This window comes from Fundulus heteroclitus, chromosome 11 (genome assembly GCF_011125445.2).
Source record: "Fundulus heteroclitus isolate FHET01 chromosome 11, MU-UCD_Fhet_4.1, whole genome shotgun sequence".
Taxonomy (NCBI): Eukaryota; Metazoa; Chordata; class Actinopteri; order Cyprinodontiformes; family Fundulidae; genus Fundulus; species Fundulus heteroclitus.
In genome coordinates, this window is record NC_046371.1 from 25,781,433 (window position 1) to 25,805,902 (window position 24,470).

At 43.8% G+C, this 24,470-nt stretch overlaps 3 protein-coding genes across 4 annotated transcripts; 1 reads left to right on the forward strand and 2 right to left on the reverse strand.

The window, feature by feature from the left end:
- The first annotated feature begins 979 nt into the window (after positions 1-979).
- On the forward strand, positions 980-17,707 carry si:dkey-125i10.3 (zinc finger protein 185). The gene is made up of 8 exons (XM_036143265.1): positions 980-1,653; positions 3,163-3,253; positions 3,393-3,470; positions 14,730-14,822; positions 14,923-16,104; positions 16,198-16,260; positions 16,426-16,528; positions 17,195-17,707. The coding sequence occupies exons 1-8, from the start codon at positions 1,644-1,646 to the stop codon at positions 17,309-17,311; spliced, it is 1,737 nt and encodes a 578-aa protein (XP_035999158.1). The 5' UTR covers positions 980-1,643; the 3' UTR covers positions 17,312-17,707.
- On the reverse strand, positions 6,898-11,471 carry si:rp71-1d10.8. The gene is made up of 2 exons (XM_012867170.3): positions 11,168-11,471; positions 6,898-8,851 (listed from the first exon to the last, which is right to left on the reverse strand). The coding sequence occupies exon 2, from the start codon at positions 8,843-8,845 to the stop codon at positions 7,544-7,546; it is 1,302 nt and encodes a 433-aa protein (XP_012722624.2). The 5' UTR covers positions 8,846-8,851; positions 11,168-11,471; the 3' UTR covers positions 6,898-7,543.
- plp1b (proteolipid protein 1b) lies at positions 17,495-23,663 on the reverse strand. Of its 2 annotated transcripts, none has more exons than XM_012867174.3 (8): positions 23,544-23,663; positions 21,373-21,559; positions 21,131-21,287; positions 20,722-20,899; positions 20,412-20,485; positions 20,179-20,244; positions 18,295-18,376; positions 17,495-18,186 (listed from the first exon to the last, which is right to left on the reverse strand). In XM_012867174.3, exons 1-7 carry the CDS (start codon positions 23,545-23,547, stop codon positions 18,305-18,307), a joined length of 738 nt encoding a protein of 245 aa, XP_012722628.2. In that variant the 5' UTR covers positions 23,548-23,663; the 3' UTR covers positions 17,495-18,186; positions 18,295-18,304. The 2 variants fall into 2 exon arrangements, with proteins under 2 accessions (XP_012722628.2, XP_012722626.2); XM_012867172.3 differs by lacking the exon at positions 23,544-23,663 and adding an exon at positions 21,958-22,184.
- Between the last annotated feature and the right edge of the window lie 807 nt (positions 23,664-24,470).

Genomic DNA, 24,470 nt, shown 5'->3' on the forward strand with positions numbered 1-24,470 from the left:
GACACTAAAAGGTGACCGAGGAAAGATTGAACGGGGAGTGGAATAGACAGAAACAAAGAAAGGAGGAAGGAAACAAGAAAAAATAAATAAAGAAGGGTATAAAGGAAGGAAAGGTGGAAGGAAAAGAAAAGAAGGGGAAAATTGGAAGGAAAACAAGAAATAAAGGGGAAAAGGAAGGACCCATTAAGATAATGTAACAGAGAATAAGTTCTGAAGTTACAAATATCATTTTTATAGACCAACTTTATTTTTCCCTACTTGTCCAGACCTGGACCCATCCTTTCCTCCAACATGTCTGCCACCATCCTATTGAGACAGAAATGAACAAAATGCATATTTGAGCTTTTAAAAAAGGCCGAGGCTGACGGCTCTCTCCAGGCACAGGTTCTCGTCAACAGGCTCGCTCTAGCTTAGTGAGACATTTACCAGCAAACATCTCTTCATGTCATCTGCGCTGAACCGTGCAAGTTCTATGCGGATGCCTTTTACTGAAAATGATATCGCAAGGGTCTGATAAGGAAGCTGATCATACCTTAAAGTAGTTTCAAATCAGGTTTTTCCTGATTCCTGACATCTTTTCACGCAGAACAGCATGTTGTTCCACAAACGTTTTTCTTCAAAACCAGAAAGGAAACAAAACTAAAAAGCTTCCTTATTGACAGCTTAAGGTTTATAGTGTGTGGATTATTTCAATCATTCTTTTTTCTTTTTAAATAATAAAGCCTGTGACTAAAGGTGCCGACCAGAACTGCGTTCTGCAGGTGATTTTGAGATGCTTTCAATATCTCACTGAGGAAAAAGCTAGATAACAAACCACCCTCACCTATGATTGTCAAGAAAGCGCAACTAAAAAAAAAAAAAAAAAAAAAAATCTTAATGGGTAACATCTTTGGAATGCGGCTTTTCACACATGAACAAAAGTCAAACTAGCAGGAGGGAGAAAAAGCTGAAGCAGTCGCAGGGGCGCGGAATCTGAAATGACAGGTTGGGGGCGGGGAGGTGGGTGTTAAAGTATCACTAGCAGTCTGCCAGCCGCCAAAGACGCAGAGGAGGCTCGACATCATCCGTCTGGACGACCCAAGCTGACTGGAACAGGTGAGAGCAGCATATCCTAACCCACCCCCCCCAAAAAAGAGCAAAAAAAACAACCCAAAAAGCGGGCCTCTTTACAGCGGTCCTGCTCTCGGGTTCGCAGACTTCTTTTCACCGCTCATTAGAACGTCTAAATTGGCTTAATTTTCAATGCATAGCAAAATCTGACCCGGTTAATTGGTGCTGGCAGATCCTTATTTAGATTCATTATAAGAGATTAAAAACCAAGCAAGGGTCAAAGTGTTAACAGCTACTCCAAAAGGGAAGACAGAGAAGAAGTGACAACGCCAGACAACGTAAATAAAAGGCCAGGGCAGATATCTCAGAGTGGAGGGAGAACATGGTTTTGTTTTTGGAAGAGTAGAACGTTGTTTCCGACCGAGCTGTGGTGAGGGTGAAACTTGTTTTCAATGAGGGAAGAGGTTTTGCGAGTTGTGGCTCATTAAACCGATGCAACCTGGAAAAAAAAAGCAGGCAGGAAAGGAACACAGACAGCTTGGTTCATTCAAACTCTCTCGTCATCTCTCCAGGTCGACTGCCGTAGGAACGTCATGTCAAAAGGCAAGTAGTTCATCTTTTAGAAAAGTTTTTTCCTTCTTTAAGACACGAGTTGTGCTGCTATTCGCAGGGGTGTCAAACTCATTTTGGTTTAGGGGCCGCATACAGCCTAATCTGATCTGAAGAGGGCCACACGAGTTAAGTCATTGCAAGATTAAATAGAACTAATAAAAGTGGACTTGTTGTTGATTTTTATATTAAATGAATTTCACTTTTACACAATATATTATGAATAACCTCAGCGTTTTTAAGAAAAGTATGTGCAATTTCAACAATACTTTTACTCAGTTAAACATTTACTTGTGCATTATGCATAATAACTGATCACAGTGATTGGACAATGTTGAAAAACATTTATTCACATTTTTTGGAACTTAAAAACACTGTCCTGCATGACAAAATACATCAAACAGATAAAAATTAAGAAATTATTTAAAATCAATTTTCTACATCTGAAGCTCCGTAATACTAGCCTCGTGAGACCATCCTGATCTCGCGAGCTTTCAAGGTTTCACTCGCAGATCAGTCTGGCTACTCTCCGTTAAAGAAAATTTGGAGCCGTTCACCAAACGAACGTCCAATCAGCATTGGCTTTAAGGCGGGTTGAAGTGTGACGCAACGGGAAGCGCGACAGTTCGGTCTAAAGAACATGGCGGCTTCAGCCGATGAAACTAGCGTTAGCGTGGCTATCGAGCAAGTTTTATCGGAATTACAGAGTATTTCTTTGCTGAGCTAACAAGCCTTTACCTGCAGCAGCAAGAGTAGCTTGGCTTGTGGTTGTGTTTTCGTCGTCGCTCTGTTACGAGCGACGACGAATCTGATTGGTTCATTTGGCCCGTCTATCACCAACATAGGCCAATCAGCTAACCAGTATTTTCGCCCCTTCCCAAAATTACTTCAACGGAAGGTTTCCAGATGGATATGTGAAGCAAATCTATCTGGCGGAGTCAGGTAACCGTAATACCATCTGCTGATTGAAACACAGCGCCCCTCGTGGACAATATAGGAACTGCAGATTTTCAATTAAACAAAGTACTTTTTTTTTTCAATAATTGTTTTATCATTCTCTTCCTTTTATCTCCTCTTTCTTTCACCTTTTCTTTTTTCTTCTTGTTCTTCTTTTCCTCTCCTACTTTCCCATTGTAGTGTCCATATCATTTGAGATATTCCCCGCATGAATCATAATAAAACTATTCACATTCATAAATCAAGCGGAGCACATGGCAAAAGCAGTTCTGCTTCACTTGTGAAAGTCAAATCTGATGAGCTCTTTTTGGCATTAAGACAACAATTCTTATTGCCACATTGCCAGACAGGACACTGGGGAAAGAGGAAAAAAAACAAAACAATTTTTTTAATTTATTTTTTTTAATAATGATAATGCATTTACCCACCGGGCCGGACTAAATTGTTCGGCGGGCCGGAACTGGCCCGCGGGCCGTATGTTTGACACCCCTGTGCTATTGCAATGAATCCAGAACTGACAACGGTGTCGTACTTTCCATCGGTCAGACGTCGACAGACAGCAGGTGTTGCAGAACATCAAGGTCCGCAAGGCACGCAAGAAGGACGGCAGCTGGATCCAGACGCCTAAAGATGCCGAGTGAGTCCATCTGAACCAGTGATGTTAGACACGAAATGAAAGAAGCAGCAAGAGCCTTTCCCAACTTAATAAATTACTTCTTTCTAGAACTATCCAAAAAAACAACAACTAAATAAACCAGCCTTCTCCTGTCCCGTAGTGTGACTCCTGAAGTGAAACAGAAACCTGATCCAGCCAGAAGGAGTTCATACGTCCTGGAGGCGATCAAAAAATTTGAGTAAGTGCTACAACAAACACACATGCACATCTGAAGATCTGCTCCCTTCTGCTGATTTAAAAAAAAAAAAAAACATTTCTGAACTACAACCAACTTCAGTAATGTAACCTACAATATTAGGCAAACGTGTACAGCTGTACCTCAGTAATTTAGAGCGCATCCTTTTCTGCCACACTTTGTTCTTCCACTTAATTTTCCCATTAACATGCATGGATGCAGAGCTCAGTGAATAGCCGCACGTGTATCCAAAAAAACAACAGCCTGTGTGTTTAAAAAAATAAATCCCAGATGTATATGGCCCAAACCTACAGAAGAGTATATTCAATTCTGACTTTTTTCTCAGAATTCTGATTAAAGTCAGAATTCTGACTTTAATCTCAGAATTCTGATTTTAATCTGAGAATTCTGATTTTTTTCCTCTGAATTCTGAGATTAAAGTCAGAATTCTGACTTTAATCTGAGAATTATAAAAAAAATCTCAAAATTCTGAGATTAAAGTCAGAATTCTAACTTTAATCTGAGACTTCTGATTTGTTTCCCTCAGAATTCTGACTTTAATCTCAGAATTTTGAGAAAAAAAATCTGAGATTAAAGTCAGAATTCTAACTTTAATCTGAGACTTCTGTTTTTTCCCCCCTCAGAATTCTGACTTTAATCTCAGAATTCAGACTTTAATCTCAGAATTCTGATTTTTCTCTCTCAAAATTCTGAGATTAAAGTCAGAATTCTAACTTTAATCTGAGAATTCTGATTTTTTCCCTCTCAGAATTCTGAGATTAAACACAGAATTCTCACAAAAAAGTCAGAATTCTGAAATTAAAGTCAGAATTCTGATTTTTTTTCTCAGAATTTAATGCTTTTTTTGAATGGCCCTAATCCTCTTCTGTACAAACCTTAATAATTTAAAATCAAACAATCTAACGGCTGTGTATAAAACGTGTAGCCCAGGGTGAGATCGTCTGTTGGCACTCGAGGCACAAATCGCCATCTTTGACGTCAGAAACAAAACATTACCATTGCCCCTCAGTTGCGTCCTTGTGGCCCTACGGTGTACAGGTGACCTGAACAGTAACTTCTGCACATCGATCTGAATATGTCCTATGTTTTTCCTCTCCAGCAAAAAAACAACGTATTTGTTAAAGGGTCAAATGCATCAATGTTTTACCGGCTTTGAATGTTGAGCCCTGTGTTGTAAACCCTGTGCCTAAGAGATTCAGTTTGAACTGCTTGATCTGAGATTGTGTTCAGCACATACAGAAATGAAGCTTAAATATTCTGATGGCCGTACTGCTGTTGCTAGCTGGCATGGTGTGATTATCATTTAATCAAGATAAGGGGTTAAAGCCCCAGTACCTGTGCCAAGGTGTCCTACCACAGTGCCCCTGAAATGCTTTGTTGAGGGGGGGGGGGGTTTGCCTCTATAGAAAGCATAGGTGTAGACAGATGTGAATGACTGCTTGCTTTTACTTGTGACGGAAAAAGGCCTGAAAAGTATTTTTATAGAACCTAGATGCAAGATTTGTTTTGTGCTAAATCTGAGTAAATGTGTTAATATCAATACGACCTGTCGTCTAACTGAAGCAGACAGAAGCAAAGTCATTAAAAATAAAAACGTAATTTAAATCGTCTCCCTGAGAACATCCATTGTGTCCCTCCTTCAATGGAAACAGCATGCAGTGCTTGGATCCATTTATGCAAGCACATTAAGTGAAGAACAAAATCTTCCCTTGGCCAAGCAGGTTTTTCGTTCTGAGAAAAAAAAAAAACTGCAGAATAATAATAATAATAAAAAAAAAAAACAATTTTAAAGCTGCAAAACAACATTTTACAGCTCCCACACGCCCCTTCTGTTAGGCCCTCTCTCCCTGTAGTGACAAGGAAGGGAGGCGCTGGTTATTATACAGCAGCATGGTGTGCTGCGGCCTCGCACTGCTGCTCGGAGGGAAAACGTGAAGATGTGGTCGAGCTGTGCCGCCCGCTGACAGCTGCGCTCATGACACATCTGTCAGCGTGGCTGCAGCCACTGCAGGGTCTTAGTGACCATCTAACTGGCTGTGACACATGACACTGCGCTGGTTACGTCTCAGCAGCGCTCCTTTGGTTTATGCTTTATTTGAGCTCTTCAAAACGTGTTGGGACGCGCTTAGTGCTTTGGATTTCAATAATAGTTTAATTGGGAACTTTGCATCCAAGTTTGTTTTTTTATGCTTTATTATTTAGTTTACACAACAATTTGGACCAATAGGGAACAAAATAAATAAATAAATAGAAAACCAAGACTTCTCTGCTCTTTAGATACCCACTGCAGGCCACGTCTATCGTCACCTCTGGTACAGATGTAAAAACAAACAAAAACAAAAAAAAGTCTTAAAATAATAATCTTCTATAATATAATCTCATAGTGAAAAAAAAACCTTTAATCTGAGTACATATATTCAGTGGAAAAAAACACACTGATACACCATTAGATTTTGCCTTCTCCTACAACATCTCCCAGGAAGTGACAAAAAAATGGTCGCTGTAGTGTTTGGTGAACAAGCTTGGTGGTGGTTTGGATGGAGCTTTACGAGCAATGCCCTACAAAAGACACAATGATGATCTATTTTCAGTTTTCGTGTAGAGTCAGCATTTTTTTTTTTATTTAAAATCTCCTGGTGCATTCATTGAAGTCTGATGCCACGCACTCCTCTATCAGAGCGAAGCAGACCGTTACGTCTGAAGTCCCAGCCAGCCAGAGTTCAGCAAACCTTACCTGGTTACGTTTGTGACAGAAGACAGAAAGAGAAACAGTGTCTAATGGTTGCAATAGAGACTTTAAAACAACAACAACAACAATAATAATAATAATAATAATCTTTATTGTCATTGCAACATACAATCCAATGAAATTTGTTCTCTGCATTTAACCCATCCCCTTGGGGAGCAGTGGGCGCCGCACAGTGGCAGCCCACCACCCGGGGAACCATCTGGGTTTAAGGGTCTTGCTCAGGGACCCGGAGTGGCAGTCTGTGGGAGTTGAACCCAGAACCTCCAATGCTCTAACCACAAGGGCTGGACGACAATTCAGGAACAATATATATCGATCGATAGACGTATATTGATGATACAAAAAAGGGCCAATAAAAAGTTCAATACAATAACAATGTTCATCCTCTGCAGTCTCGTCATGTAGGTTAGTCATTACATCCTCTCAACCAATCACAACGCAGACCTAGGAACCAAGCTCCGCCCCCTCCAAAGAGTTCAGAGAGCACAGGTTCTTTTTTTTTTTTTTGAAAAAGTTGCAGTTTTGGTAAAAAGTTGGTTGAATAAAGGGTTGAGTTTGAATTCAGTGTTTATGTGTTCTTTATCTAAAAATAGGTCGCTAAGCAACAGCATAAAACGGCCAGGGCTGCACTTAAAATAGAGGTTTTGAATTTGTTGATAATTATCAATATCGATCAATATGATTTCTATTTTATCGATATGCTGTTTTTTTTCTCTCTATATCGTCCAGCCCTACTAATCACTAGTGGTCAAGACAACCGTGACTCATAAAGATCAACACACCGCTGCCGTACTTAGATGGCATGCTCTCCTGTCTTTCCGGTTTTGAAGAGTCGCTGTATCACGCCCCATGGCCCCCTGCTCAACCTAAATGAAAACACGTGACAAAAACAAAACATTCCCATTCAGGATGATTGCTGGAGGGCCAAACAATTGTTGCACGCTAGTCGGCTTGTGGAACACAATCCATCTTTTACTTCAATAAATGTACTCAAACTAAAATAGGGATTTCTTTTTAGTGTGTGATCAGACATTATTATCAGACCTTACATCAACACGTCCCCTTCTTGTGGCCGGCGGATAAACTGAGCGTCCTGCAGGGAAGCGAGGAGGGGAGGGGGTGGGGGGGTGGGGTTGCTGCGCGACACCTCGACAGTGCTGCAGACCCATTCAGCATCTTAATAAGCGGGACGAGTCTGAGTTGATTGGGTTTGGTGGAATTATGCGAGCGGCCACGGATTCCCCCGGAGAGCCGACCCCCACCATCACCCCGAAAGGTACAGACGGCCTGACGAATTGGTAACGAGCTAGGAGGAGGGTCCGGCCGCTGCCAGCTGCGCTACGGAGAGCAAGCCTTGTGCCGGCTCTAACGAGGAGGCGGGGCCGGCGCCGTGCGGGGGGATTGTTAAATGAGCCTCGTTAAGCGCGTAGTGGTTGGGCGGGAAAATGCCACATTTCCTAAAACCTTCCTTCACCATCCGGACGCCCTCCTCCTCCCTCGCCGCCTGGTACGCTCTGCTCAGCAGCCCCGAGAACTCCTTCTTGCTGACGGCGAAGTGGCCGTCGGCGGCGCGGCCGTCCCCGGCGAGCGCCGCGAAGCGCCGCTTCAGGGCGGCGGAGAGGCCGGCGTCGAGCGGCTGCAGGACGTGCGAGCAGTGCGGCGGCAGGCACAGCAGGACGACGGCGCCCTCGCGCGCCGACTCCACCACCTCGAGGCTCACGGGCGCCTTGTGGCCGTCGAAGATCAGCAGCAGGGGCCGCTCCTTTGGGGCGTGCACCAGGAAGTGTTTGAGGAACCACTTCTTGAAGAGCTCCGAGCTGACGCAGCCGGAGTCCGACCACCCGTAGAGGGCGTTGGGCGGGCCCCGCGTCTTGTAGCACACGCCCCCCGGGTACGCTTTGGAGTAGACGATGAACGGGGGGATGTCCTCTCCGGCTGCGTTGAAGCAGGCCAGCACGGAGACGTGGTCCCTGCAGCCCGCCGCCGCCGCCGGCTTGTGTCCGGGACCGGCGGCGGCGGCGGAGAGGCCGGCCTTCCTGCGGCCCAGCTGGTAGCCCGTCTCGCTGCAGCTGTAGATCCGGCCCGGCGAGTTGCCGAGCCCGTGCGCGTCCACGACCGTGCTCAGCAGACGGAAGAACTGATCCAGCGCCTCCTTCCTGACGCACGCCGTCCTGCCGCGCGCCGCGCCGTCCGCGGGCTGGATGGCGATGTTCTTCTCCTGCCGCCTCCTGAAGTTGAGCCACCACGTCTGGCCCAGCTTGGAGAACGCCACCCTCCGGTGCTGGCGCTTGTAGAGCGACGACGCGAAGGACACCACCTGCTGCTTGGTGAGCGGGAACCCGTGCTCGGACACGTACAGCGAGAACTCCACCAGCAGCTTCTCGTCGGCGGAGGTGATGAGGCGGGCCGGCCCGCTGCGGCTCCCCGGCGCCACCCGGCCGCTCACCCGGTCGCCGAGCGAGGACTTGGGGACGGCGAACTCCTTGGCGGCCTGCCTCACCGTGCGCCGGCCGGACTTCACCTCGGTCAGCGCGCGCTCCATGGCCTCCTCCGTCCATTTCTTCTTTTTCCTCCGGCCGACTTTGTCAAGATGGTTCCTGGATGGCATTTTGCTCTGGGGAGAGGCAGGAAAAGATTATTTTAAACGACGACATCAAAGCATCTGTGAATAAAGGCCCATTCATACCCTACGTTTGGCCTACACGTCCGTATTTCTGTCCGTACGTTCTATCCGTTGACTCCTTCATACCTCCGTCCGTTGAGGTGCGCAATAACCAATATGTCCTCTAGGTGGCAGTGCTGGGTGCCAATGATTCGTCACCGATCAAACACGGCGACGGTCCAAGACGTGATTTTGTTGTATTTGCTCCGTAAGTAAACTTTTTGTTTGTCCCTGTCCCCCGGACACGACACATCATATGTGTGGGTAGTTGTGGACAAGCTCCGCAAGTCGTTCCTCGAATCCCGCCATTGTTTAAAGGCCAGAATTCTAACCTTCTTCGTGATTTTGTCGACATTTTGTACTACAAACTCAACAGCGCCCCCACCGTTTCCGGTAGTATTTCTCCGTATTGATCCGTTTCGTCCGTAATCGTAAGCTCCCAATTTTCGTGTCAAAGTACGGATGAAATCGACGGTTAGAACGTATGAAACACTCCACACGTATCCGTATCCGTCTTTTACGTGAGGTATGAACGGGCCTTAAGGCGATGAAAGCGTGACAAAAAAAAAAACATGGTGAGAAACCATAGCCTCGTGAGCCCATCCTGATCTCGCGAGCTTTCAAGGTTTCACTCGCAGATCAGTCTGGCTACTCTCCGTTGAAGAAAATTTGGAGCCGTTCACCAAACGAACGTCCAATCAGCGATGGCTTCGAGGCGGGTTGAGGTGTGACGCAACGAGAAGCGCGACAGTTCAGTCTAAAGAACATGGCGGTTTCAGCCGATGAAACTAGCGTTAGCGTGGCTATCGAGCAAGTTTTATCGGAATTACAGAGTATTTCTTCACTGGAAGAAGAGCAAAACGCTGCTCTGGAGGCTTTTCTCAGAGGAAAAGATGTTTTTGCTCTTCTCCCGACTGGTTTCGGCAAGAGCTTGTGGTTGTGTTTCCGTCGTCGCTGTTAGTACGTCATATGCTTCGTTGATCTGATTGGTTTATTTGGCCCGTCTATCACCAACATAGGCCAATCAGCTAACCAGTATTTTCGCCCCTTCCCAAAATTACTTCAACGGAAGGTTTCTAGATGGATATGCGAAGCAAATCTATCTGGCGGAGTCAGGTTAGAGAAATCATACGAACCAAAATAAAGATGTATGCAGTCATGTTAAAATTTGTATCCAGCTTTTGATTCTCATAATTAATCACTTACAACCCGCTTACAACTAATGATAACAGTACAAATATAAATATAGAATATTAGTCAAATTATTAATAATAACATGAAACCTATATATTGAAATAAATAAAAAGGACAACAAAAAAAAGACAATAATTGATGACTGGACTGCCTTCTTGATGCTAACGCATTATTTTCCCCTTTAATTTTAAGTCCACCAAGCTGTGCTATAGCTCACACGGATTCATTTAAAGCGACGGGGGCCGTTTTGTTTTTTTGTTGTGACCGGCTGCTGGTAACAAAGTGGCTAAGGATCCAATTTAAAATGGATTCTTCTTTACTAATTAGTTTGTTGTGTGTTGACAGAGCCCTTCAGCTCTTGGGTGCAGGAGCCTTTTTATGGCTGAATAATTCAACAGGGCAGAGCTAGGTGGCTCAGAGAGCAAACTGGGGCTGCACAAAATTAGGAAAACTTGCCGTAATTAAAGTACTGTTGAATAGTGCGATAAGAATATCCATTGCAGACCACCCCCCCACCTCCTATGTTTCCATCACTTTCCATATGCTTCAGCAACTCAGTTACTACCATCATACATAGTCAGAGTAAACTAGGACAACCTGTTTAAATATTCCTGATGTCTTATCTTTTTTTTTAATCCCGAGAGAAAAAATAAGTGATTTGGTAACTGGTCTTTGTCTATTTTCTCTGCGCGAATTTCATTCAGCGTAGTTCCACCCCTGTTGTCTCTTTCCGATTTGTCTCCAGGTTTACTTCGCGGTCTGTCGGAAAACTCATACACCTCATCTTTTTTTTAAAGGCAGGAGCCGCTTTAGTTTTGAATTGGCTTTATAATGTAGTTGAACGTCCGCTATGTGTATGCTTTGGGTAAAAATACACCGTATAAAACAGCATTGATTAAACTGAGCCCCATAAACGTTTAAAAGCACGAAAGCCCCTAAACGCACCATGCAGTGATGAGACGCCAATGAGATTCGTGATGAAGACGTTCAACCATTGAATTAAACCGCGTTAGAACCCACTTTCTATGACAAAGGCATCATTTTTGGACTGTAAAGCAACAATAGCGCACTTACGGGTCAGGAAAGATCCTCGAAATATTCTTATCCGAAGATGATTGGTCCTGTGTTGGTTTCTCCGTGGTGAAACGTGAACGCTACTGCATGTGAAGTACGATGCCGTGCAGTCTGGAGGCTTCTGAGGGAGTTTTAAAGTTGACAACATAATAAATAAACAGTCGCTGTTTCATCTCCCAGCTCCGGAAACACAATACATGACATAATATAGCAGGAGTAAAGCCTCTGCTTCCCTGCCTAGCATGGAACTGCTACAGCAGAAGCACAACCGGAAGTCAAGCCGAATCGATTTCAAGATAAAAGTCTTAAAGCGACAGTTATCTCAATAAGCTTCATGGGGTGTCCAAACTTTTCGGCACGTGGGCAAGTCAAAAGTACTTGACGGTAATTAATAATAATAATAATAATAATAATAATAATAATAATAATAATAATAATAATAATAATAATAATAATAATAATAATAATAAAAAATGACAGTATGTTGTGACTTTTTTTACCTGCTATACTAAATAGGATCATTTCAAACAAACAAATTAGATTTTCTGTAGGAAAGGGATTTACAAATCATTCCAGATCCAAAATTTACAAAAACGGCTTTGCTGATTTGCCGTATCAAAAGATCTTCATCCAATCTGCAAATTATTTTAGGCTTTATTGAAAAAATACAGATTTCCTTTTGGTCTAGCAATGTAAGAGCAGGATTTGGCTGAGTATTTCTGTGAAAACAAACACTTAGCTGCCGTATTTAGCCAATTTTAATAAATGAATTCAAAGCAGATTTTAATGCACAAACATCTGCATTGGAGTAAAAGTCATTTGATAGATGTAGTCATATTTACTATGAAATTAAAGAGAATGGAAAAAGTGTGGTGATTAAAAAATGAATGCTCTGTATCATACCTAAAATGTTCAATTCTAAGATTTTAACCTGTTTGTAATAATATTGCCCTAATTAAAAAATAAAAGGTTTCCATCTGCCACTTGTGCTGATAGGTCAGATCTTTCATGAAAGGCAGCTGGAGAGCCAAATACAAAATTAGCACAAGATACTCAAACCCAAATGCCCCTTAGGAACGTACATTGGACACGCCTGGCCTAAAATTAAAACAAAACAAACAATTGGGTGGGGTACAGTTTTCAAAATCCAATAATATTTTCTTACACTTTGTTTAATTCAAATAGCAGACTGAATATTGATCATATGTGATGTATTATTTCCATCATTTTTTTAGACGACGTATTATGCTTAAAAATGATTTGATTTCGTATTTAATTCTGATGTTTTTTTTTAAACTATTACTTCAAGTATGAAGCTTGACCCACATGGTTGTTGTTGTTTTATTTGTCACATTAATAAAACAGTTTTATTTCATTTTTGTTTTTATTTGTTGATAAACATGTATTGCTTATATCTTTGAATTACAGATTTCATTCATTCACTCTTTCATAAAGCTTTAAACAATGCCAATGAATTCTAAGCAGAAATTAATTTTTAGTTAACACACAAAAACTACATTGGATAAACTTAAACAGGTAAAAAAAAAATGTTGTCATAAGTACACTTTATACAGTGTATTTCAATCCAATGTTGGATCTACATCTATAGCCAGATCGACACTACTGACAATTGTTACGTGGCGATTGAAGTGAGAAGAGTCTTTAGTGTGTTAAGTCCAGGTTTTTATTCTTTTCTATTTTTGCTGTAAATAAATATTTTAGTTTAATGTCCCTTTGGTAGGAATAGCTTTCTCTGCAGCTGTGCATTATGTTGGACGATGTAACATTTAGCATTGTTATCGTTGTAGATCTCAACTATTGTGCAGCACCAGATTGCAAGTCTCATTTGATTGTTAAAAAAATAACCAAACAAGACTTTTTCTTTTGAGATACTGCTACACGAAGAGTAAGCCTTTAGCTCCTGCGACCTTATGATGCTCTGTCCATGCTGTTAAGCATTATTGTAGTGCGTGACGAGCCACTGCTGAATAATTGTATCACAATCCACTCATTTACCAGTCTACTCTCCTGTTTCACTGCAATGCATCCAGTGAGACGCATGCTGTGAACAAACACGGCGTTGGCATTTGAAGCATAATTTATTAGTTATGCAGCTCATGTACTTATTATTCCCATCTCCCAATGCGAACTTTTTGCAGATATTTCTTATGCAAATAAATAACATGCTTTGGTTCGTATTGAAAAAGAGACTAAATTATGTTCTGAACTCCTAAGACTTGAAAAAGTCCACAATGTGTCAGTTAAGATTGCTACTTTATGCGCGTATAATATTCGTTCCTCAAATACGGATAATTACCAGATAGTAAAGCATTTAGATGTGATTGCTGTTTCGAGTTTAAACCTAATGAAAACGTCCCTGCCCTTGCCTTCAAGCTGAATTCTCGCAGTATTTGTGCGTTCACAAACACACATGATAGTGTGCAGAACAGAGCGCTCCACATTGACAATCTGGTTTGCCAGGTTAAAACTTTCCAAGAGATAACCGAAATAATGTTTTAATTGACAAAGTTCGCCTTCAGTTGTGTTTTGTATTGTAACCTGTTAGCACCTGGAAAGGGTGCTGCATGTGCTGAATTTTAACTCAGAACAAACTGCTATGTGAGTTTGCTCCCACTGCGCATCTGCAAAATCAACGATCTTCAATGGACGATCAGGATCAGGTTACAATGGAATATTTCACCTCCTGTTGAAAACTCTTGTTATATTCCAGATTTGCTAGTTCTACGCTATAGCAAATGACTTCTCCAAGAGTGATCAAGAGCAAAACAGTTTTCCACAGACTTCAAACAACTACACTTTTGAAAATATCATCGTAGTTCACATGCTAACACTGTTTTATGAACATTTAAAAAGCTATCAACTGCATGAACCTTCTAACCGTCACCATCCATGAGATAACTCTCATAATGTCTTCATTTTAATCAATAATTTAAGCTGCTGATCTTTTAAACCAATGATTTTTTCTCTCACTACTTGGAAGCAAACGGTAATGTGCCACCAGTTATCTTCCCGTGTGAAACACCGACTGAAAACAGAACATGTAAGACATTTCCGGACAGGGTAACTGCCTAACAAAATAGCATTCACTCAAACCATTATAATATATTTAAGTTGCTTTTATTGCGTTTTACACAGGAAAATACATGATGGTGCACCGCCTTCCACTTTTATATCCTGTGTAAATAATCATTAGCTTCTTTAAAAATGAGTGCCCAATGCAGGTGTGACAATGATTTAGGGTTAAATCAAATAGCTTTAGCCTGAACCACTAAAATGCTTTTCAACCCGCAACCCTGCTGGCACAGACAGGGGATGAATGGTTGTTTTTTTTTTCAAACCGGACTTAAGACGGTAGAATTCTGCTTTCAGCTTCGCTGCCCTCCAAACTAGCTGTTAACTTTAACTTTATAAACTTCTCGTGTCCTGATCCTAACCTTTCCCTTGAAGACGTTCAGATTTCAACTGACTTTTTAGTTTAATTTAGTATTGATGCTGTCAGGTGAACTTTTTCTGAAAGTTTCTTTCACCCGTTGTGTTTTAGGAGTTCAGCTAATGAGACAAATGAAGAGGTCGATCCTGCTAAAGACGACGCACCTCCTGAGGAAACGAAAGACAACACCACCAGAGATGCGAAGTTAGTATAGAACGGCCTCTCTTTGGCTGTGTTTGCAAGATGCTGTAGAGATACAGTAATTTTTTAGATACTTGTGAATAAATATCATGCTCTGTTACAGACTCAAGCCTCCATCAGAAGAGTTGATTAAAAGGCCAAAGACACGAGAGCAAAAGCCAATCCGAAACACAAACGGAGAAAACAAGCAGGCGGAAGCAGAAGCACCAGCTGGCAAATCCAATGGAGAGCACAACATGGTGCCTGCAAATGTCAATAAGGAGGAACAAATCCGACCAGCTCCTGAAGCAAGCAAAAACGTTGGTGCAGCAGAACCGCCACCTGCCAAAAAAACGGCGGGGGTCAAGGGAACAGTCGCTACAAATGCAGATGACCCGGTTTCCAGTGACCCTCGGGTGAAAGCGATCGCCACAGACACCGCAGCGGTCCCCGTTATTCCCGCGGCAGTGCTGCAGCCTCAAGAGTACGCTTTGATCAGAGCGGAGCCAGCAAACACAAGTAGCTCGGAGGACGGAGGGGAAGTATCCGTGCCAACTACAAAGGGGAATCCAGAGAAAACCCTGCAGCAGGAGACAAAAGGAGAAATTGTATCCGCCGCCTCTCAGCTTACGGTGGAGGATTTGCCTGAGAGCGCCGCTGCTCCAGATGAAGGCGCTTCTCTCCAAGCCAGCGGGGAATCTGACATGCAGTTTGAATCAGCGAGCAAGTCGCCTACTCGGCCTGCCAATGAAACACCTGCAGAGGGCATTTTGAAAAAGCACCCCCCAGAACAAGATAACAAAGAATCCGTTGAAGACGAGGTTGGGGCTCAGGTGGAAACCCCCGATGTTGATAATGCAACACCCGGTGAGGGGTCTCCTCCAGTTAACAGCGTGCAACCCGCCATCCATCCCATGCCTGACTCGCACGCCGCTGAAGGCGTCGTCATAGCTGTGAAGTATGAAGTTGACCCAATGGCCACAGACGAGCCGCTCTTCGAAAGCAGGACGGAGAAGGCCGCCGAGGCCGAGATCCGGTCCGTCGCCAGTACCGCCGTCGGGCAAAATGTCGAGCCATCACCTGAAGATGAGGTCCGTCACATGGATTTGAAAATTGAAGACGCTCTTACACCCATGCACGCTGGGGATGCTGAAACTGTTAGGGGCGCTTCGGCTTACGGAGCCGTTGATCTGACAAATGCGACAGACGTGATGAAAGCACCCGGCGAAAAAGCTGCTCCCGTAACTGAGGAGTCAGACAAACCTCATGGAGGGGAGCCGAAACAGCGGCCTGATGATACCGAAGTGTAAGTATGCTTTCACAAACAGTGACAACATGATTCAATAAAATGCCTAAGATTTGTTTTAACATTATTGCTTTTTTTTATTATTATTTATAGTGCCGAAGGGCTTCAAAAGCCCAGAGAAGCGGTAAATTCTACCAAAGCTCATAACAGATCCAGGTAGGTTTACGAAGTGTGGCATTTCTAGCATCAGCATTGTTTGGCATTCTTTAGAGGAAAATATCTTGGGGGGGGGGGGGGGGGGGGGGAATATAGTGCATGGTTATGACAAACGCTGAAGGCTTTGAACAAAGAGGTAATATGATGTTTCCAAATGTGTTTTAGTGATGGAAAACCTTTGTGCTCTTACTGCGACAAAGTCATCGATGGAAATACCAAGATCACTTTGAGCGAGCCACCCGTTACATGCCATCCAGAATGCCTCAAGGTTTGTATTGCTTTGCATGTTTGGTTTTCAAATACACACTGCCTGGCAGAAGTATTCGCACCCCTTAAAATGTTCAATATTTCATCAGGTCACAACCACAAACTTCAGTGTATTATATTGGGGTCTTTTGTGACGGGCCTGTACAAAAACCAGTGAAACCTGCTTTTACCGCAGTCTGTCTGGTATGTCTTAAAAGAACATCTAAAAACCAGTTTTGTCTCGTTTGTCTTTACAAAATATCTCAACGCCAGCCAGATAGGATGGAGAGTGTCTAAGAAGTGAAAGTGTCAAGCGTTGCTACAGATCCTCAGCTGGATGTACGTAGGTCTTGACCTTTTACCGGACCGTTCTGACACGGGTATGCTTTGATCCGTTGCGGCTCGAAGTCAAAAAAAGACCCAATGCCACGCATTTCAGATTTTTACTTGCAAAATCCTTTTGAGCAACGTATCCTCCTTCCTTCCACTTTACAACAACGCGTTACTGCGTGCAGTCACATAAAATCCCCACGAAATACACCGAGGTTTGTGGTTCGGGCCGTGGCTAAAGGCGGAAAAGATCAAGAGCCCTTAATGCTATCTTCATGACACTGTACAGCTGCCAGCGGTGACTCTTTATCATTGCTTCGTTTTAATGTGTGTGTGTGTGTGTGTGTGTGTTTTGCAGTGCGGCGTTTGCGCTAAGGCCCTGGGAGACTTGCAAGACCGTATTTTCTCGCAGGGCGACGTGATCAAATGTGGCGACTGCTTTGAGAGATCGTTTCACAAAGCTCACGGTGAATAATGCGCTCCCTGGGAATCTCACCAGCCATGGCCCCTCCTGCTCTGTATGCTTTTTATTTCATTTTTTTTTAAATGTTTTTCTTTACTGAAAAGGATCACTTGGTGTAACGTGTTAAAAAGTTGTGTAATAAATAAAATAAAAAGTACGTAATTTACAAAGATGTACGAATAAAATGCTCCACAATCAGCAGAAAGTACTTTAATGCCACATACATTATATGATTAAAATAAATTCAAAGATCAAATCATTTCATTAGCCTTAACTACAAATGAGCACACACAGCGCGTGTCAGCTGCCGAGCAGTTATTTTCATTTTGACCTCTCTGTTGCTTATTTTAGGTATCATGAAGACAATTCCTCACATTTAACAGAAAGGTGGTGGGGGGAGGGGGGGGGGGGGGGATAAGGCACAGCAGATTTATTTTGAAGTGAGAAGCTCCAAGAGAAACCCATGGTACATTCAGCTTCACTTGCTTTAGACTCCTGATGCCGAGGTGGGGACGATAAGGCAGCAGCAAAAAATCATATTCAAAACCGATACCTGCACCAGTAAACACTGAACAGGACACACACACACACACACACACACGTACACACACAGTTATGACTTGCAAAGCAAAGCTGTCATTGCTCTTAATTATTCATGAAACCTCATACATCACAATCAGCTCCAGCGAAGCCTCACAGAGCGAATTAAAGGAGAGAGAAAAAGAGAAAGAGAGGGCAGAGAGAAAGAAAATGAACAACAAAGCTAAGAGAATCATCTGAGAGGACGGCTTGTGGAGCAGGCTGGGGCTCATTACTGCGGGTGAATTATCTTCATCTCGCTGTCTGTTGTTCACACGTAACGGTGAAGGGAGACGTTTGTCTGTTATCTGAAAAAGAAAAAAAGAATGGCAGATGATCCAGGTTTGAAAGTTTCCCTTTCAAGAAGGAAGAACTAGAATGTGGACTTGCATGGGTATCTGAAAGGCGGCAGGCACCTTGAAGCACTTAGCGAATTCCTTTTCTGCCCAGGAACCGCAAGACTGCGTAGTTGTAGGTGGTGGGGATCAGATACAGAATCTGAAAAAGGAAGGTGAAGGAAAGACAGACGTGAAACAATATTAATATTCTACATTCACGCTGAGAGTTTCTGACATTCGGTCAGCAGAAACGGGGAGAAACCAATAATGGCCTTTATGTAGTCACATTGCAATCTTTGGTTCCACATGGTTTAAAGAACAAAAGAGAGAAACGTGGATGTTATCCTGTCAAGACTTCAGAAATTGATCAGAGCATTGCTCCTGATGCCAGTAGCAGCAACAATCTGATTTCACAGCTTCTTGGTTATTTTAGAAAGTGAACTTGGAAAAAGCAAAAGCAAGTACCAGACGAATTAGACATCGGTTTCCCAGTTAACGGCAAGTCAGAGCTGAGCCAAGGACAAATTGAGCTTCTGTCAAATAAAAAAAATACTGCGGTCTGAAAAATGTCAAAGTGGCTTATGTTATCACTACTGGGGCGGCAATATGATACTGTTGATGATACTGTTGCCAGAGATCTCAATCCGTTATCTCTACTCAGTTATTCCTTCTGTTTTGGGGGGGGGGGGGGTTGTAGTCTATTATCTCCACTGGACATTAGGTAAGAGGCAAGATGGACCCTGCACATGTTGCCAAAGACACAAAGACACACACAGGACTCACAACCATGCAGTTTAGAGAGAGGTCAATTAACCTAACATGCATGTTTTTTTTTTTTCTATGTCTGCAGGAAGAAGGGTGAGTACTTAGAAAGAACCCACACGTGAATGTGGAGAACACGCAAACTCCATGCAGAAAGGCCCACAACGTTGTCGCTGCAGGGTATATGACAATGTTTACTGAACTGGGTCTGGTTCCTGGATGTGAAAGGGGAGCGCTCTAAACTTCATACTCGGTATAAAATTTGAAACCCTTATTTTGAAATAAGAAAGGAAACAATTCTTGTATTGCCATGTTGTGTTGACAGCGTCCCAAAGGCTGTCCATTGACCAGATTTCATTACGAAACCCTCCATTTATCTTGTGGCATTTTGGGCACACAGCTGCTAAACAGTAACAAAATGCCAGACATGACACGGGTGATTTGTAAGCACGGTGATGATCCCGTGACAGGCTAACAAGTAGCTGGTAAGGGCGCTAAAATCAGCACCTGCTACAGAGCTATCAGCAACACGTCTTCTAATGGGTTTGGACTGAAGTGGATCATCCCTGGTTGAAAATCTAAAATGCTTAGACTGATTAAATATGAACTGGATAGTTTTAGATTGAAATCAAATCTTCATTCTATGTGTGAGCATACAAAATGGGAGCATTTTTAGTTTTTTTTTATCAATATGGATGTGTTACAATTAGATGATCATAAACTGCTGAACATATTATCAACTTATACATGGACAGACACATTTTTTGATTAAAGAAAGAGGAATTATTGGTTTTCCAGCCTAATTTTGCTCATTCCCATTAGTTGGATCTTTATTTTCCATGTCATTGACACATAAGTCTGCATAAAGTCCGTGGTGGTCCACAGCTCATGACAATGACCCTCCCAGATGAAACACTTCAACATAGAATAGAGAGAGCAAACATATCAAACTATCTTACGAAATTAAACCTGTGCCAAAACCAAGAGCTTTGCAGCAGTTCAAGTGATTAGCATTTTTACTATCTCTTCCACTGGATTACATTTCTCACTGATCGATAAATGAAGTTGCTACAATCTGAAGATGTTGCCGGCGAGACACTGAGTACTCCTTAACTCTTGACAGTTCTAACACTCCAAATAGAGAGCGAACAACAAGCCCTTTAAATGTGGAGCAAACAGAGCAGTAAAGAGAGCCCTTACCAGCGCCAGGAGAGTGACTCCAGCCCCTGCAAATGTGGCTATGTACAAGTCATAGGTGGTGTGGAACTGTAAGAAACAAAACAGACCACTGGTTCAACTTCGATTTATATACATAAACTGCTTTTTCTGCCTTATTATCATTCACTTAGATAAAAAGACGTTCTCACAAAATCGTGCAAAAAGATGTAACATCAAACAACGATCCGGACATGATTCTTAAGCAAATAACTCACTTCGCTGGTTTTGCAAATAGACGCCAAGGTCATGCCACAGGACTTGCCCGGCACCGCATCCCAAGGAAGCAGGCCTGAAATGAGAGCATGACATAAGCGAGGGGGGTCTTCTGGCGATGCTGAATCACGGCAGGCCTGCGACGCATGAAATCTCCGTCGTTTCACGGCAAATTCAACCATCAGTCACATGGCCACACCCCATCGATTAATCCCCTCGCTCCCAAGGGCACATTAACACGCTGGCCGGAGGGAGGGGAGGGGAACGGAGGGGAGGGGCATGCGGCAGTCGTTCATTGTTTGAGCAACCCACCGTACTGCCTGGCGTCCATGCAGATCCAGCTGTGCTGATTAATGCTGGGGGTGGTTTCTGCCAGGATGTTGATGCTGTGGCAGGTGTGCTCCATGTTGAACAGGAAGAAGACGGGGATAGCGCTGAAGGCAAACACCGCCAGCCAGATGAAGGCCAAGATGTACGTTACTATAATGAACTGTTGAAGGAAGAAGGTTTACGGATCAGTCACCCTTATAGGCACCCAGGTGTCAAAGTGAAAAAAATTTTTTCGTTAAGATCAACCGCAATTAATGATTCTGAGGGGGGGGGGGGCGCATACAGAAACAAAGAGGGTTTTATTAACACAAACCAGCATTCAGGAACCAAACAATAACCTGCAGTCATAATCCGGCCCCCAACTCCCCCCCCCCCTCCCCCCCACACTTACCGTCAAGCTGAGGCAGCGGCCACACTGGGTGCTCCTGAACTCCCCGAAGGTTTGCTTGACCGCGCTTGTGGTGTAGAACCCCTCAGCCAGCAGCAGGATACCGTAGAGGAAGAAAAACGATGCCAGGCCATAGATCACGAACTGGAAGTATTTGATACTGGGAAAGTTGCAGGGAGAAAGTCAGTCAAACGGACAAGCCGAAGCATTTTTCCGAGCGTCAACTCAGTTCGGTCACAACTCACAAAGATGCCATGACATCAAAGTCCTGAGGGTCACGGGCAAAGTAAGTCTCGACCAGCACCTCCGTCTGGGCCAGCGCCTCGTGCCCGCAGCCACAAAACAAGGCCACGCCTGCGTAGCACAGCAAGGTGGCCACCAGGGAAGGGTAGGGCACTGCCCCAATGCACCGGATACAGCAATCATAACAACCTGAGGGGGCATAATATATCAGCACACAGGCGGCACACACCGCACATATAAGCACACAGCACATCAAAGTCACTGCACGAGGTGGGCTCTTTCAGCCCTTAGGCTACGAGAAAGCTCTCGCTCCGGCTGCAAATCCATGAGCATGTGTCATAACCCCCAAAAAGGCAACAGAAAACAAGACAAAAAAAAAAAAAGAAACCACACAATTAACCAGCAATAACAAACAAGGGTTCAAGCAGCGTCTCCAAACAAAGCGTCCACACTAAAGCAGTCATCGCCGGCCTCACGCCGATCTTGTACACGTCTTCCGGGTTTAAACAGCCGCGCTGAAGCGTTTAGCAAATATCCAAGGGGTTAATAGTAAAATGCATTGCCAGAAATTGGATAGAGAAAAGCACCTAAGGCTTTGCAAAGCCAGTGTTGTTTGACCGGAAACATTTGCTGCCTGCGATGCCGTACTCCGCAAACGAGAAAAGGTCCCGGTACCGAGCCGTGATGCACAGCGCTGTCTACGAGGTTACGCTACTGTACAATATTGCTACGCGTCTGCGCTGATTTCATACGTGTGTGACGGCTCCTCTGCTTGTGCCAACACCTCACAGCTTGGTCCCAAGTAAATCTGGTCCTGCCCCTCGTCCCGCGATGGTCACAGGCGTCACCGGGCCCATTCAGGGACGGTGGTGCAACGCTGGCTTCACCGGAGGGGGGGGCAAAGAAAAGAGCCTCTCTTTGTGGCTCGCGGATACAATGTCCATTGTGTTCGGAGAGATCGGAGATGAACAAAGGGCAGTGATGTCAAACAAACAAACAAACAAAGGCCGTCATGGCATGAGAAACAGTGAAGTGCGTGATGGCAGAAGGGGTAACCGGGAGCATTTCAGCACCCCTGGCAGAGCGACCACTCTGGCTATCCCCAGCTGGCTGAGGCTGGCACTGGGTGTCAGTGTGGATAGGGGGGCTGGGTTCAAAGAGCGGGTGGAAGGACAACTAGCAGAAAGAGGGGGGGGGGGGGGATTCAAACAGCTTCACAACAACGACCTTCAGAATTACAACAACTGCGCAGGAAATCCCAACGATTCTTAAATCTCTGTGCGTGTGGTTTTGATATCGTCCCTGAAAGGTTCAAGGAGCATCTGTGACGCAAGTCGAGCTAAAGTTACTAATCGAAACCGAAAAGGGGGAGTGAAAGTCTCCATATAAATGTGAACTGCTGCAGAAGGAGTTGTGGTCATGGCGGGGCGATGAATGCCACCGTTGAAATCTCCTTCAACTCCTTCAACTGCAGGGGGAGTGGTGGCCTAGTGGTTAGAGCACAGAGCTTTGGTCCCAGAGGTTCTGAGTTCAACTCCCACAAGCTGGCGTTCTGGGTCCCTGAGCAAGACCCCTAACCCCCAATTGCTCCCCAGGCGCCACACAGTGGCAGCCCACTGCTCCCCAAGGGAATGGGTTAAGATGCAGAAGTGAATTTCTCCATTGTGAGATCAATAAAGTTCAATTATTATTCGTATTTGTTGCAGTGAAAACGCAAGGGTCGCTAAGAAAAAGTGCAAATATAAGCTTGTAAGCAAGTGAAAGTATCTGACCTCTTTCCGATGAGTGACATGACTTAAGTCTCAGCCTCCCTGATTTTATTTTGACTTATGCCTAAAAAAATCACTGAAAAGAATGGGGATCCCTTTTCCACACTGAAAAGCACTCCAGACTGAGCAGCTGTGATCCTTTCTATTAAGTGTGAAATCCTTTTTGCTTGCTGAGCTCCAAAGGTGATTCAGCTGCAAATGAATATTTGAACCTAAAAGATTTCTTTGGTAGATGAAATTACAAGAATAATCAGCAAGCAAGCAAGCGTTGTGCGCGGTGCAAAAGGGCAACACGATGTCCACAGACATATTAAAAGGCAACATTAGGCAAGTTATGAAATTCACAGTTTTCAAATCCCATTAATAAGAGATGATAAGAGTTATTAAACATTCTGTGCACTCACCCATGTCCAGAAAGAAGAGCGGGGATATTGAGGTTTAGCTGGACGGCTTTGTGACTGATATGAGGATATGAGAAGTTATTCCCCGCCACCCTTATATGAATCTGACTCGCGCTTTTGTCTCATCAACAATAGATGGAGCACATCTCTCCGAGTCACATCTTAAAGTCACAAAGTCCCATTTCAGCTGCCAGTCAGTGTTTGTGTGGCCGCTGGGTTCAGGAAGGGGGACGAGAAGAGGGGCCAAAACCCTAATCTAAACTTTATTGCTCCTTTTAGTATATGTGGTGTGGTAGCTCTTCTGACTATAAGCTTGTTTTTACCCGTTATTTCACCGAAACACATGTTTTTTTCCACACGGTCACACATGTTTAAACGAAAATGTACTTTTTTAAATCTACAGTTTACAGGGATATTTATCCTTAAGCTTTGACCAATTCAAACATGCTGACCAATTTAAAATAAATAATATTTTACTCTTTTTGGGCAGTCCTCTCCTCTATCTTCTCTGTTTTATTTAACATACTCAGTATAAACCACAGTGTCCCCTTGAGTTTAACATGATTATGCCACAGACCTGTTCAGCTTTGTGCACAGTAGGATGCATTCAATTTGCTTTCACTTGTAAACATTTTGTCAAAAAACATTTTTTGTCGGCATGCAATGTGCCGCCTAGCTGCACATGCTAGAGGTCAGCGACACGCAGTCGGACAGTTTAATGCTCTCCTAAACACCGTGTTCATAGACAAAGAGATAAGAAGTACAGAGAGTGAAAAGAGTGAAATAAATCGCATCGCCAGTGACTGACATTGATGAAGTTGGCTAACAAGGGTGACATTGACGATTGGGTCCAGCTGCTGGGCTCCTTCCCTCCCTCCAGTTTGACCCAGTTGATGTCAAAGCGGGGTTTGAGACAAAGGAGCCAGTGTG

What these genes read in the sequence shown, in the direction of transcription:
- si:dkey-125i10.3 (XM_036143265.1), top strand. An exon ending in AACACCACCAGAGATGCGAA is followed by an intron (nt 14,823 to 14,922) that starts GTTAGTATAGAA and finishes GCTCTGTTACAG; the next exon opens with ACTCAAGCCTCCATCAGAAG. An exon ending in GCCATCCAGAATGCCTCAAG is followed by an intron (nt 16,529 to 17,194) that starts GTTTGTATTGCT and finishes TGTGTTTTGCAG; the next exon opens with TGCGGCGTTTGCGCTAAGGC.
- si:rp71-1d10.8 (XM_012867170.3), bottom strand. Translation starts at nt 8,845, where the DNA reads ATGCCATCCAGGAACCATCTTGACAAAGTCGGCCGGAGGAAAAAGAAG.
- plp1b (XM_012867172.3), bottom strand. Translation starts at nt 21,997, where the DNA reads ATGTTTCCGGTCAAACAACACTGGCTTTGCAAAGCCTTAG. An exon ending in CATGGACGCCAGGCAGTACG is followed by an intron (nt 20,486 to 20,721) that starts GTGGGTTGCTCA and finishes CTCTCATTTCAG; the next exon opens with GCCTGCTTCCTTGGGATGCG. An exon ending in CTATTTGCAAAACCAGCGAA is followed by an intron (nt 20,245 to 20,411) that starts GTGAGTTATTTG and finishes TGTTTCTTACAG; the next exon opens with TTCCACACCACCTATGACTT.